General features: G+C 35.6%; 1 protein-coding gene across 7 annotated transcripts in view; it reads right to left on the bottom strand.

Moving 5' to 3' along the window:
• The window catches only part of ATP11B (ATPase phospholipid transporting 11B (putative)), a 126,700-nt gene that overhangs the window by 73,729 nt on the left and 37,974 nt on the right, over positions 1-14,997 (bottom strand). For all 7 annotated transcript variants that reach the window (XM_019463268.2, XM_019463267.2, XM_019463269.2 and 4 more), the window contains exons 5-10: positions 11,090-11,197; positions 10,771-10,899; positions 9,823-9,926; positions 6,627-6,674; positions 4,378-4,442; positions 1,238-1,319 (exon numbers count right to left, since the gene is read on the bottom strand). In XM_019463268.2, coding sequence (XP_019318813.1) covers positions 1,238-1,319; positions 4,378-4,442; positions 6,627-6,674; positions 9,823-9,926; positions 10,771-10,899; positions 11,090-11,197 — 536 coding nt within the window. The remainder of the gene's footprint in view (positions 1-1,237; positions 1,320-4,377; positions 4,443-6,626; positions 6,675-9,822; positions 9,927-10,770; positions 10,900-11,089; positions 11,198-14,997) is intronic.

Consider the following 14,997-nt stretch of genomic DNA (forward strand, 5'->3'; position numbering starts at 1 on the left):
GCAAGTTCATTCTTTTTGATGGCTGAGTAATATTCCAGTGTGTGTATATACCATACATACATACATACACACTCCATATCTTTATCCAATCATCAGTTGGTGCACATTTGGGCTCTTTCCGTAATTTGGTTATTGGTGATAGTGCCAGTATAAATATCAGGGGGCATGTATCCCTTCAAATCAGTGTTTTTGTATCCTTTGGGTAAACACCTAGTAGTGTAATTGCTGAATCACAGGGCAGTTCTACTTTTAACTTTTTGAGGAACCTCCATACTGTTTTCTGTATTTTCCATTTCTTTGCTGATATTTTACATGTGTTTAGTCACATTTTTTAGGCCCTTAAAAATACTTATAATATCTGCTCTAAAGACCTTGTCTGTTAACTGCAAGATACAGAACATTATGGAGACAATTTCTATTGAATGCTTCTTCTCTTGAATACAAATTACATTTTCTTCATATGTCTACTTATTTTTGATTACATACTAAATCTTATAAATAGCAGGTTGTAAAGACTGTACTCTTTTATGTTCTTCATAAGAGTGCTGATTTTCATTCCAGCAGGAAGTTAACTCGGCTAGGCTCAAACATCAAACTCTGTTTCCACTGCAATAGACAACAGCAAAATCCTATGTTCTGTTCTTCCCGCCTCCTGATACTGTTTTTCTGCTAAGCCCACCAGGGTCTCTCTTGCACATGTATAGGTCTAATAGTCAAAGATTTGGGCATAATTTATGTACAGAGTTCATTCCCTTCTGTGGCTCCCTCCCCTACACAGTTTTACCTCTGTCTAGTTGTTTTTCTAGCTTTAAACTTTGTCCTCCAACACTTAAATCTTGTGAAGCTCAGGCTCTACGATGCCCTATGCAGCACATGAATTAGGGAGTGCCTTCAGGTAAGAAGTTATGGGAAAATACTCTCCTGTATTTTCAGATACTTGTTTATGTAAAAAAATTTTTGTCCAGATTTCATAATTGCTATCTGCAGGAGGATTAGTCTGATCAAGTGATTCCATTATTATCCAATAGTATTATTTTAAAGCTGTTAATTTAAAGTTATAATCTAGCACCTACTATATGCCAAACATTGTGCAAAATGCTACATGTATACATCCCTATCCTCAAGAATACCATCTTTTGTTGACTGACATGTATTTTTATATACATAGTATTTTATACATATATGAATACATAGACATATTCATGTGTAAATAAATGAAAATAGACAACTTTCTTACTTTTCTACTGCAGATCGTTTCTGTGACTTGCTCTTGTAATTTAATGCCATCTTTGTTTCCATTCCAGTGTATATAGCAACACCTGCAAAACAAAACACTCTTTAAAAATAATCTAGCATATTTCACCAAACAGATGTACTCACTAGCATGAAAGGGAGTGTACTGTCTGATTGTTGTTACAATTTGGCTTTCTTTAAGTCTTTCTGGAGTTTTTAAAAGGCTTTCCAAGTCCAATTTTGAAGAACTCCAGTCGCTTAACCTGCTGGAAGGGGAAGGCATGGGGGTTCCGTTTCTTAGTTATAATTAATATATCTGAATGAGAGATATTATTAGAGCTGGAACTGATGGAAGAAAAGGATTTGAAAACGTAAAGATGGCAGGGAAGGCCATTATAGATAGAGCAAAAAGTGTTAACAAAGACAGAAATGGAAAAGCGCTTTCTGTTAGGTTTTCATGAGCAATGGAATGAGGTCAGAGTTCGAAAGGCTCTGAATGCCAGAATCTGTGAAGTCTAGACATAATTTTCTACCACTAGAGAAATAATATGGAAATCTGTCAGAAGAAATTAAGTAAACAAAAGGAAAGTACTATTTTAAAAACGTGTGCCTACTGGGGCACCTGGGTGGCTCGGTCGGTTAAGCAGCTGATGTTGGCTCAGGTCATGATCTCATGGTTACTGAGTTCAAGCCCCACGTCAGGCTCTGTAATGACAGCTCAGAGCCTGGAGCCTATTTTGGATTCTGTGTCTCCCTCTCTCTCTGCCCTTGCCCCACTCACACTCTGTGTCTCTCGAAAATAAATAAATGTTTAAAAAAATAAAATAAAATAAAATAAAAATGTGTGCCTATGTGAATGACTGGGATGAGCAAAAATGATAGTATTAACAGCCTAAAATTGGGAAGTAGATGAAATTAGGTAAGACCAGCTTTATAACAAACTTTGTAGTTAGACCTTGATTTGAGTGCTGCCTCTGCCACTTACTAGCTCTGTGTCCTTGGGCAAGTTATTTAATCTGAGTCTGTTTCCCTCCCCATCTTTAAATAGGAAAATATACCTCACAGAATTGTTGTGATATTTGTATGACAAAGTAGGAAAATGCCTAGAAACAGAGAGATGATCAATAAATATTCACACCCATCCTTATATAGTGAAAGCTGTGAAGTAGTATAGGATTCAACATGCCTTTTTCCTAAAAATTTGTCCTGGAATTTTCACCATTCTTTAAAGGCAGGGATTATGACGCAGATGACAAAGGGTACTGAAATTACAGAAATGTGAGAAATCAGCCAGAATGATGTAAGAGAGAGAGGTGGTGCTGCAGCAGATACCAGTAGACCCAACTAAAGGCAAACACACATTTTAAGAATGTGAAAGGTGTTCCTGCCAGGGAGATGTGTTAAAATACAGCATTACATGAGAGGGTCTAAAAGCCCTGAAGGTTTTCTCTGGCTTTGGCCATCAGAACATCATTATGGTGTTTGTTTGTTTGTTTTTAACTGTGGTAAAAATATACATAACATACAGTTTACCATTTTAATCATCTTAAAGTGTACAATTCGGTGGCACTCAGTACAATCACAATGTTGTGCAACCCTCACTAACTTGAAAACACTTTTATTACCCTCAAAGAAAACCCTGTACCCATTAAGCAATCATGCCCCATTCCCCTCCACTCCTCAGCCCCTGGGAACCACAAATCTAGTCTCTGTGTCTGTGAATTTGCCTATTCCGATTATTTCAAGTAAATGGAATCATATACGCCTTTTGTGTCTGGCTACTTTTACTAAGCATGTTTTCAAGGTTTATCCATATTATAGCATTCATCAGTAGAATTCATTTTTTATGAGTGAATAATATTTCATTATATGAGTATCCTACACTTTGTTTATCCATTCATTAGTTGATGGATATTTGTGCGGTTTCTACCCTTTGGCTATTGAATATTGCTGCTATGAATATCTTGGACAAGTCTTTGTCTGAACAATTACTTTCAATTCTTTTGGATACATATCTAGGAGTAAAACTGCTGGGTTATATGTAGAATTGCTGGGTCATATGATAATTCTAAGTTTAACTTACTGAGGAACTGCCACACTATTGTTCACTGGCTGTGACATTTTATATTCCCACCAGCACTCAAATGAGAGTTCCTAGTATTCTACATCCTCACCAACACTTTCTATTTTCCGTTTTCTTTTCTTTTCTTTTTAATTTTTAAAGCTTACTTATTTTAGAGAGACAGGCAGAGAGGGACAGAGAGAGAGGAAGAGGGAAAGAATCCCAAGCAGGCTCTGCACTGTCAGCACAGAGCCCAACATGCAGTTTGAACTCTTGAACTGTGAAATCATGACCTGAGCTGAAATCAAGAGTTGGATGCTTAACCGACTGAGCCACCCAGGGGCCCCTATTTTCTGTTTTCATAAGTATATGCATTTCTTTATCAGAGAGCCTCATACTGAGTGATAAGATATAACACAGTTAATAGGAAAGAAGGGAGTGAAGAAGAGAACCTCAAAAGCTGTAAACATTCAGTGAATAACACAGGCTGGGCAGTATATGAAGGGCCATTCCCAAAATGGGAGGAGATAGTTGACAGCTAAAGATTATCAAGACTTCACGATTTGCCTAGAGTTGACTCAGAACATGTGAATTAATTTAGATCTCCAACACTAGAGCACTATTTATTCGGCCTTTTGATTCAGTCAGTATACATTCCAATAATACCTGCCATATGGTCACAGGTCAATAAAAATTTGTTGAATGGATGAAAGAATGAGTCAGCAGTTGAATACAATCTAAGAATAATAATGGAATTATACAGGTGGTTTACTGAACCATGATGTCAGATTACATTGGTTCTCAACCACCATTAACAGAACTGCCAGAATTATCTTCTTAGCAGTGTTTCACAAGTATCCACAAACAACAGAGCCAGGTTCTAGCCTATTATTCAAAAATAGGAATCAACAACAAAAATATACAAAATTATTTTTACACAATCTTTGTAAGAAAATTATCCTAGACAATATTTGATTAAGTAAATTATCCAACCAAAAGACCACAAAAGCTATGTTTTAAAAAATATTTTATATAAAGCATCAACACGAATCCATAATTAGAAATTTTCAATATATACAAACCAAAAATTTCCTTTGTATTTTTTAACCTGGCTCCACGAAGCAAGAGACTCTCTGGCCCCAGAGGCCTAAGGGGGATTAAAAAAAAAAAAAAAGTTGAATATATTAAAAATTCAATTACATTCTAAAATGGCCACCTTTAGCAGAAAATACCTGAACATAGTTATAACTCTGCTTTCATATAAAACCAAAATCTCAGTTACTATAAAGCAGTTTAGGTCAATTATGATGTTAGTGACCATAACAACAAATACCTGCTTTAGCATTTCAGTCACTTTAAGATCAGTGGCTCAGAAATAAGATTACCCCTGTAAATAAACTCACAAAGCCATCTGTTTCAAGATTTTTAAACATAAAACACAGCAAAAGATTAACCAATGATTAAAAATGTTTAACATGATGAAATTTTAAATTTATGAACAAAATTAAAGGTTCTAAAATGCAATATAAACATGAATTATAGTATGATTTGTGTATAAATGCATCAATTCTGCATAATTAAAATTATACTGGATTATAAAACAAAGTAGTAAGTGAGTTAGTACTTTTTCTAGGCAAGATCAACTATAACTTGACTACTTGCATTGCATACTTCTTGGAGCACAGGTCTTCTTGCTGTTTGAATTTCTCTCCATAAAGGAGAAATAAAACGAGAAGGAATAACTAGAAAGGAAATTGTATTTTCTTAGTGATAGAAAAATGATAAGACTGTTATGGATAAGTAAAAAAGCCTTAATTTTGTTGATATTCCTTATGTTTTTCTGAAACATACATATCCAGTTACCCAAATCAAACAGAATCTGAACCAATTCTGAAGATGTCTGCAAATCCAAACACTCTAAAAAATCTAATGAACCAAAGAGGCCCACATTTTGGGACATGGTTAACAAGTATGATTTTATTAGATAGTCATATTTGGAGCACACTCCATGGATATTCCAAAATCAATTATTAAGGAGGCATAAAATAGCTTTTTCCCACTTGGTACTGGTTCCAACAATGAACAGAAAAACTTTGAGCTCACACTGGCATATAAAATTGGAATATAATGATAAAAAGCTTCAAATTAAAAGATAATTCCATCAGCTCACTCAGGCTGCTTCAGCAAAGAACATGGCTAATCTTTTTAACCATTTTAAGGGCTGGGTAATATAACTGATCTTTTGCTTTACCAGCCACAATATCTTAATGCAATTCAGATATGTATCCACATATATATCCCACTATGTCACTCTAGAAATCAAAATAAAAGCTAGTTATAGTTATCCAGCAGGGGATCCTACATTTACAAAGACCTTGTTAAGGAGTTTACTGAATGTGCTACTATGTTAATGTTTATTAAAAATGTGAACTGGTGCCGAGGCATCATGATATTTTTTGGTGGCTTGTCTTGAGGATTTCATTTAAAAAATGCTTACCTCTTCATGTCAGCAACTTATTTCATGCAGCCAGTATTAACTGAACATGTCTTTAGAAAGGAGGTACAATGCTAATTGGATTAGAAGTTCAAGGGCTGATTCCAAGATTTATTCTAAATTTGGCTTTGTGGTCATGAGTAACAATGTAATCTCAATGTATCAGCACATTTCTGAAATAATTTAAAAGCCTTTCATGTAGGGGCCAGAAATTAACCTGAATATTGAGGGCAAACACACCAACACAACCAACTAAAAAAAATACCAATCAAAAGAGTAAATAAGAGGATTTATATTGGCCACTAAATACTGTAGTTCTTGCTGAATAATTCTGAAGTGAAGAAGACAATAATATGTATACTTGTCAAACATTATATAAAACATTTTTTGTGCTCTAGACTTCCAGTGTGGTGGGTTTAAAGGTGTAAAAATTTGAATAAGAATGGCTATTTCCTTTTGTTACTACCTAACACTGTAAGAAAAAGAAATACAAGTACACAAATAATCTTGCTAAACTATTTTTATATCATTTCATGGGATTTGTTTTATCCTTACTTCTTCTGCTACAAATTATTAGATGAAATGCTAAATGTTTTTATTTATTTTTATTTTTAATTAAAAAAAAATTCTTTAAGTAATCTCTACACCTAATGTGAGGTTTGAATTCATGAAGCTGAGATCACGAGTTGCGTGCTGTTTGGACTGAGCCAGCCAGGCTTCTAAATTAATCCTTTTCCATGATATGCTGCCCAATTACCTATTCTCCCTTTAATTTGATTTTAGTCCCTCCCAACACAGTCACATAAAAGTAACTGGATAATGCAAATGTATTCTTACCTTACAATTTCTTCCATTTGCTGAGTTATTATCATTCTTCCCATGAATCTATCAAAGAATTCAACATGTTACAAAAAAGCCAATGATATATTACCTATGACACCAATGGATGAAGCATTTTTGACAGTTTTGGCACTATTCTTACACATAAAACAAAACTAACCTTTTGTATATAGGAATGGTCCATTATTTCTGTTAGAGATTACATAAGTAAATACTTATCAGTCATTAAGCTTTTTTTTTTTTAATTTTTTTTAATGTTTATTTATTTTTGAGACAGAGAGAGACAGAGCATGAATGGGGGCGGGGCAGAGAAAGAGGGAGACACAGAATCTGAAGCAGGCTCCAGGCTCTGAGCCATCAGCCCAGAGCCTGACGCGGGGCTCGAACTCACGAACCGTGAGATCGTGACCTGAGCTGAAGTCGGACGCTCAACCGACTGAGCCACCCAGGCGCCCCTCATTAAGCTTTAAAAAACTGAATATCTTGCCATCTCTACTCCAGCTATGAATAAGGTAAATGAAAAACTGTTTTTAAAATGATAATGCAAATTTCACATATTATTACTAGTTTAGTCATCATGAGAATTTATATTTCTATACAAAGATGAATGTATTATCTAGCCCACAATGAATGCTCACACATTTTATCACAGTTTATTAAAGTCTACTGTGACTAGAATCATTCATTCACTCACTGACTCATGCATCACTGAATAGTCACTGAACAATGACACTGTGTGAGTCAAGTGGTGGGGATAGAGTAGTAAGCAAAAACCTATCCGTGAACTCCAGACCTTCTATAACTTTTGGTTGCCTGAAATCTAGAGTGAGTGGCCTGGTCTGTTATCATAATGGATGTTCACAGCTTGGCTTTTCAGTTCCAACTTCCACAACCAGAAAAGCTCCACAGCATAGTCAATTCAAGGATGCAATCACTTTCTACTATAGTGAGGCAAATTCTAAGTTGAAACAAACTGTAGACAGAGCTTTCATGTTAATCGTTTAAACAAAGAAATTGGCAGTCCTTTCTAAATGTCCCTATTATTACTGCCTCCACCCCCCCCCCCCCACCACCCGTTTCCGAGTCACAGATGCTTGCAGACTTTGGCTTTATTGTTTCTTGCTAATCTCCTACTTCTATCTACTTCCTTCAGCACCCTGTATCAGGGAGTTGTTTTTGTTTTTTTTTTTTTTAATCTCCACTTACTGGAATTTTATGTAGTCCTGATTTCAGCCTTAATTTTGGATTTAGATTCAAAGAACCAATTCAGCTGCCATTTCCCTGGGCATCTTTCAGAGATGATGTGTGATCAGCTCAATTTTGCTGTGTTAAATTCCAACAACAGACCTATTTTCCTTAATTTCATTTGTCCTGTTATCCTTGATTCTAAGGTACTCCTATCTATTTACGCCAGTTACATACTGGATTAACTCATTTTGCACTTTCCTTAACCATTTCTCCAAACCCACACTTAAATTTGATTCAACATAGAAATAGCTGCATTACTCTCTTTTCTGATTATAAAGACTACATACATTGAAACACACACATTTTATAAAATGATTCAGACGATTTAAAAAGACATCAATAGGGAAACAACAATGACTGGTAATCCCACTACTCAAATATAAACACTGTTAATGTTTTGGAGTATGTTTTCCACTTTTTTTTCATCCGTATATAGACACATATATATTTTAAAAACAAAATGGTATCATGCCATAAGTATTGCTGGTAACATTTCCTACCACTTAATACGTCCTGTCAAAAACATAGATCTACATTATGATTTTCATTTCCTCCAATTTTGTATTTAAATTGTAGTTAGTTAACATATAATGTAATATTGGTTTCAGGAGAATTTAGTGATTCATCACTTACACACAACACCCAGTGCTCATCATAACAAGTACCCTCCTTAACACACATCACCCATTTAGCTCATCTTCCATCCATCAACTCTCAGTTTGTTCTCTATCATTAAGAGTCTCTTATGGTTTGCTTCCCTTTCTTTTTTTTGCCCTTCTCATATGTTCACCTGTTTTGTTTCTGAAATCCCACACATGAGTGAAATCATATGGTATTTGTCTTTCTCTGACTGACTTATTTTGCTTAGCATAATACACTCTAGTTCCATTCATGTCATTGCAAATGGCAAGATTTCAATCTTTCTGATAGCTGAGTAATATTCCTGTGTGTGTGTGTGTGTGTGTGTGTGTGCGTGTGTGTGTGTATACACACCACATCTTATATATTCATTGATCTATCAACAGATACTTGGGTTGCTTCCATGTCTTGGCCACTGTAAATAATGCTGCCATAAACACAGGGGTGCATACATTTTTCCAAATTAGTGTTTTCATTTTCTTTAAATACCCAGGAGTGGAATTACTGGATCATACAGTATTTATATTTTTAACTTTCTGAGGAATTTCTATACTGTCTTTCCACAGTGCTTGTACCAATATACATTCCTACCAACAGTACATGAGGGGGTTCTCTTCTCTTTATATCCTTCCCAACATTTGTTACTTCTTGCCTTTTTGATACTAGCCATTCTGCCTGGTGTGAGGTGATACCTCATTATGTTTTTGGTTTGCATTTCCCTAATGCTCAGTGATGCTGAACATTTTTTTCATGTGCCTGTTGACCATCTATAGGTCTTCTCTGGAAAAAGGTCTATTCAGGTCCCATTTTTTAAGTTCTTTATATATTTGGATATATTGTGCATATATATACACAACTGCTTACTGTATATATTATTTGCAAATATCTTCTCCCATTCATTAGATTGCCTTTTTGTTTTGTTGATGGCTTCCTTTGTTGTGCAAAAGCTCTTTATTTTGGTGTAGTCCCAATAGTTTATCCTTGCCTTTTTATTTCCCTTGCATGAGGAGACATATCCATAAATATGTTGATAGAGAGGATGTCCAAGAGATTACTGCTTAAGTATTCTTTTAGGAGTTTTATGGCTTCAAGTCTCACAGTTAGGTCTTTAATCCATTTTGAGTTTATTTTTGTGTATGGTATAACAGTGGTCCAGTCATAAATGTCTACTTTGCTCATGACAATAAAAATTAGTCCAATGCTTTTGTAATGTCTGAAAGGCCAAATCCTATTAGGGCTTTAATCCAATAATTCTACTTTTGCAGCTCTGTCTTTTCTTAGGGAATAATCCAGTACTATGCCATACCTGTACAAGTCTGCTTCTGGTTGCTGACATTCTATCACAGCTACAAGAGTGTCCAAACTGGCAACTGTTTGTAATACTGCTGTTTCGGGAACTGCCACGTGTGTCTGGGAAAATAAAAAAACCAAAAAGGATTACATTGCAGTTTCAGGATCCAAATGGGAACTTAGATATCATCTATGTCAAATCTCTTTTCAGATGAAATTGTAGCATACTGTACTTGAGATCACTTAGGAGAAAGAAGATTGTAAAATAGTAAGTAGCAAAAGGAGCTACTGAGGTTACCTATCTAGAGAAGCCATTTGGATATAAAAAAATTAAGTGTGGGGGTGCCTGGGTGGCTCAGTTGGTTAAGCATACAACTGCAGCTTGGGCCATGATCTCATGGTTCATGGGTTTGAGCCCTGCGTTGGGATCTCTACTGTCAGCACAGACAGAGCTTGCTTTGGATCCTCTGTCCCCCTCCTTCTCTGCCCCTCCCCTGCTCACGCTCTCTCTTTCTCTTAAAAATGAATAAACATTTAAAAAAAAAATTTAAATGTGTTAAGTCACTATCGCTCAAAGTTTATTATGAAGCAATTTAATAGGGAAAAATGTGAATTTTCACTTTTATGCTCTGAAAACAGAAAAACTGAAATGTGTCCCTTATCTAATTTTAGTATATGTGCTGCCGAAGTGAGCACATCCCTTATCTAAAAAAGTACCAGAATATTAAAGGATTACATTTTTCCTAAAAACACTTTCCACTTTTCTTTAACTTGCCTAAAACCAAATGAGGCTACCCTTGAAATAAATACATACTATTATTTCTTTTTTAAAAAGTTACCATTTTTAAAGTTTCAGTGATTTAAAAAATTTTTCCCTTAGCAGGTTAAACAAAGGAAAATATCACTATAACCCAAAAACATTCTGTTCACCCAGGGCAACACTCAAACATATGCATGTACAAACCTTCAGGTTAGTTTCTCCATCCAAACTAGCAGTTGTAACGTGACAAGAACCATCAAGCCGATCTGAGGACAGAAGCACCAAATCTGCAGGGAAAATTTCATCTTTGGCTATTCGAACAATATCACCCACCTATAAGGAATTATGGGGGAAAAGTGAATATATAGATTTTAAAAGGCAAAGACTTATTTTTACTGATTTCTAAACAGATGGCCTATCAATATTTTAATACAGGAAAGCAAGCTTTTAACTAAAATATAATAGATTAGAATGTGTGATACCAATATATATAATTGATTTCTATTATTTACTAAAGGCATACCCGAATGTTTTTTGATCTAGTTTTTACAAGGCCACCACTTCGAACAACATAAACAGGAGCTCCATTTACTTCATTATCTGAGTTATGTCGTAACCAATCTTCATATCCCTATTAAATATTAAAGAACAAAAAAATACCCTTTTTAATATAATTAGAAGATACTTTTATCAAATGAGAAAACAAAACATAAAAACTTATCCAAAACATTTTATTCAACAGAATTATATTAGGCTAGTCTGATGCATACATTCATAGGTATTTGACATTCATTCTTACTAGAAACATTCTTTTTCCTTGGTGTCATTACACATATTCCTGGTTTTCATAGTACCTCTCTAGTTACTCCTCAATTTCCTTACAGGAGGCTCCTTCTATGTCACCTTTATGGATCCCTTTTTCACCCTTCTCTTTCTACTACAAGATTTCTTCTATCTCTGTGTCTTCCAAAAAATCCTGAAATTTGTCTCTCTAGCCTGTATCTCTTTTCTGGACTCTAAACCTGAATATCTGCATTCTTAATATCTCCATTTTGATATGTCATAATAAGCATTTCGAAACTAAATTGATGATGTTATCCCCCAAATCTGTTGCATTTCCAATGTTTCCAATCTTGATAAATGGCATCACCATCTACCAAGTTGCTCTTAGAAGAAATCTGAGGAGTAATTCTTGATTCTTACCTTTTCCTAACACCTATTCAGTTTAGAGGTTCCACGGCTTCTATGTAAAAATGATATTTTAAAATTTATTTATTTATTTATTTGGGGAAAGAAAGTGTGGGTGTAAGTGGGGAAAGGGCAGGGAGAGAGAGCAAGAGAGAGAATCCCAGGCAGGTTCTGCAATGTCAGCATGGAGCCCGACATGGGGCTCAAACCCATAAACCATGAGATAATGACCTGAGCCGAAATCAAGAGTCAGACACTTAACTGACTGAGCTACCCAGGCACCCCTAAAAATGATATTTTTAAATCATAAAATACAAATTCACAGAGCATTATTATATACAACAGCAAAAAAAAAATGAATAGATTTTGAAACTGAGGTTGAGTTCTTTCACCTTCTTAACCAACAAGCCAACAGAATTATAATATGTATTTCAAAAAAAATATGGTAGGCTAGGGGTACCTGGGTGGCTCAGTTGGTAGAGCGTCCAACTCTTGATTTTTACTCTGGTTGTGATCTCACTGTTGTGAGATTGAGCCCTGTGGGCTTTGTGCTGGGTTTGGAGCCTGATTAAGACTCTCTCTCTCTCCCTCTCTCCCCTCTCCCACAGAAACATGTGCATGCTCATGTGCCTGCTCTCTCTCAAAAAAAAAATATGGTAGGCTACATGCATTATCATTAAAAAGGGACACAGACATAAGCATTTCAGAAAGAATCCTTTGATTAAATATTTAAGGAGTGGTAATTTTTTTTTACTTTATTTTTTTAATTTATATCCAAGTTACTTAGCAAATAGTGCAACAATGATTTCAGGAGTAGATTCCTTAATGCCCCTTACCCATTTAGCCCATCCCCTCTCCCACAGCCCCTCCAGTAACCCTCTGTTTGTTCTCCATATTTAAGAGTCTCTAATGTTTTGTCCCCCTCCCTGTTTTTATATTATTATTGCTTCCCTTCCGTTGGGTCATCTGATCTATGCCTTAAAGTCCTCATATGAGTGAAGTCATATGATATTTGTCTTTCTCTAATTTCACTTAGCATAATGCTCTCTAGTTCCATCCACGTAGTTGCAAATGGCAAGATTTCGCTCTTTTAGATTGCCAATACTCCATTGTGTGTGTGTGTGTGTGTGTGTGTGTGTGTGTGTGTGTGTGTGTACATACATACACATCTTCTTTATCTATTCATCCATCGATGGACATTTGGGCTCTCTCCATACTCTGGCTATTATTGATAGTGCTGCTATAAACATTGGGGGTGTGTGCCCCTTCAAAACAGCATACCTGTATCCCTTGGATAAATACCTAGTAGTGCAATTGCTGGGTTGTAGGGTAGTTCTAGTTTTAATTTTTTGAGGAACCTCCATACTGTTTTCCAGAGTGGCTGCACCAGTTTGCATTCCCACCAGCAGTGCCAAAGATATCCTCTTTCTTCGCATCCTCACCAACATCTGTTGTTGCCTGAATTGTTAATGTTAGCCATTCTGAAAGGTGTGAGATGATATCTCATGGTGGTTTTGATTTGTATTTCCCTGGTGACAACTGATGTGGAGCATGTTTTCATGTGTTCGTTGGCCATCTGGATGTCTTCTTTGGAGAAGTATCTATTTAGGTCTTTTGCCCATTTCTTCATTGGTTATTTGTTTTTTGGGTGTTGAGTCTGATAAGTTCTTTATAGATTTTGGATACTAACCCTTTATCTGATAGGTCATTTGCAAATGTCTTCTCCCATTCCGTTGGTTGCCTTTTAGCTTTGCTGATTGTTTCCTTCGCTGTGCAGAAGCTTTTTATTTTGATGAGGTCCCAATAGTTCATTTTTGCTTTTGTTTCCCTTGCCTCTGGAGACATGTTGAGTAAGAAGTTGCTGCAGCCAAGATCAAAAAGGTTTTTGCCTGCTTTCTCCTCAAGGACTTTGATGGCTTCCTGTCTTACATTTAGGTCTTCTTTCCATTTTGAGTTAATTTTTGTGTATGGTAAAAGGAAGTGGTCCAGGTTCATTTTTCTGCATGTCGTTGTCCAGTTTTCCCAGCACCACTTGCTGACGAGACTGTGTTTATTCCATTGGATATTGTTTCCTGCTTTGTTAAAGATTAGTTGGCCATACATTTGTGGGTCCATTTCTGGGTTCTCTATTCTGCTCCATTGATCTGAGTGTCCATTTTTTGTGCCAGGAGTGGTAATTTTTTTTTTAAGTGGAAAAGACTTCTTGTGCTATTTCGGAGAAAATTTAAGAACTCAACGGTGTAGCGTAAGTACAGAAAATGGAATGATATCCAAGAGATAGGGTTAAGTGATCAAAATAAGATATAGAATGTGTTGTGTTCTATGCTATTATTTGTTTAAAAAAATGCCTATGTGAACACTCTGCATGGATATTGGGACTAATGTACAAATACATCAAGGGAGGAAAACTAGGAGGGTGGGGGGTTAGGAATATAAGAGGCTTTTACTATATGCTATTTTGTACTGTTTCCATTTTTTAAAAATATATACACATCTATTACCTAAAAATATTACAACAGTATAAAATATAAAGCAAATATTAAAGATTGCTTTGAAGGTCTATTTTTTTCCCCAGGAAGAAACCTTTTGGGAAAGCATTTTTAAGCTACTCAAATTACACTGACCCCAGTTAAGATGTGGTATGTCAATTACAGGGAAATTTAACTGAGGGTCAAAATATCTTTTCTGAAACTGTCAAAAAGCAAAATTCCTTTTACAGTCAGATGACATTAATAGCTGAGCAACAATGATAAAAACATTATCTTTTAAAACACAAGTTCACAAATTCTAATTCATCCCACATATTTACAGCCAGATTGTTTCCAAAACATCATTTTAATTCACTACCTTGTTCAAAACCCCCTCAATAACTCTCAATGCTTACAGGAAAGAATCTTCCAGCCTACATTTCCAGTATTATCTTTTAATACTTTCCTCTACAGGGTCAAACATTTATTCAGACATGTCATTCCCCAAAATAGGTCTTGGCTTTTCTTCCATTTGGGCCTTTGTTTAAATTGTTTGTTTCTATTTCACCTCCTTCACCAACTGTTATTTTACTAATATTCCAAGTCTCTTTTCTATTATTTATTCCACAAAACCTTCCTTATCTAAATGAAGGGTTCCATCCTTTCTCTGAACACCTACCGTTCATTAGCTCTTACTAGCACCTTATTAAACTGTAATTGTTGTTGTGTTTGGTCCTACCTTCCCTGCTTCATAGATTTTAAGTTCATAGAGGGC

The sequence above is a fragment of the Panthera pardus genome, unplaced genomic scaffold, assembly GCF_024362965.1.
Source record: "Panthera pardus isolate Hobbes unplaced genomic scaffold, ASM2436296v1 HiC_scaffold_16, whole genome shotgun sequence".
Taxonomy (NCBI): Eukaryota; Metazoa; Chordata; class Mammalia; order Carnivora; family Felidae; genus Panthera; species Panthera pardus.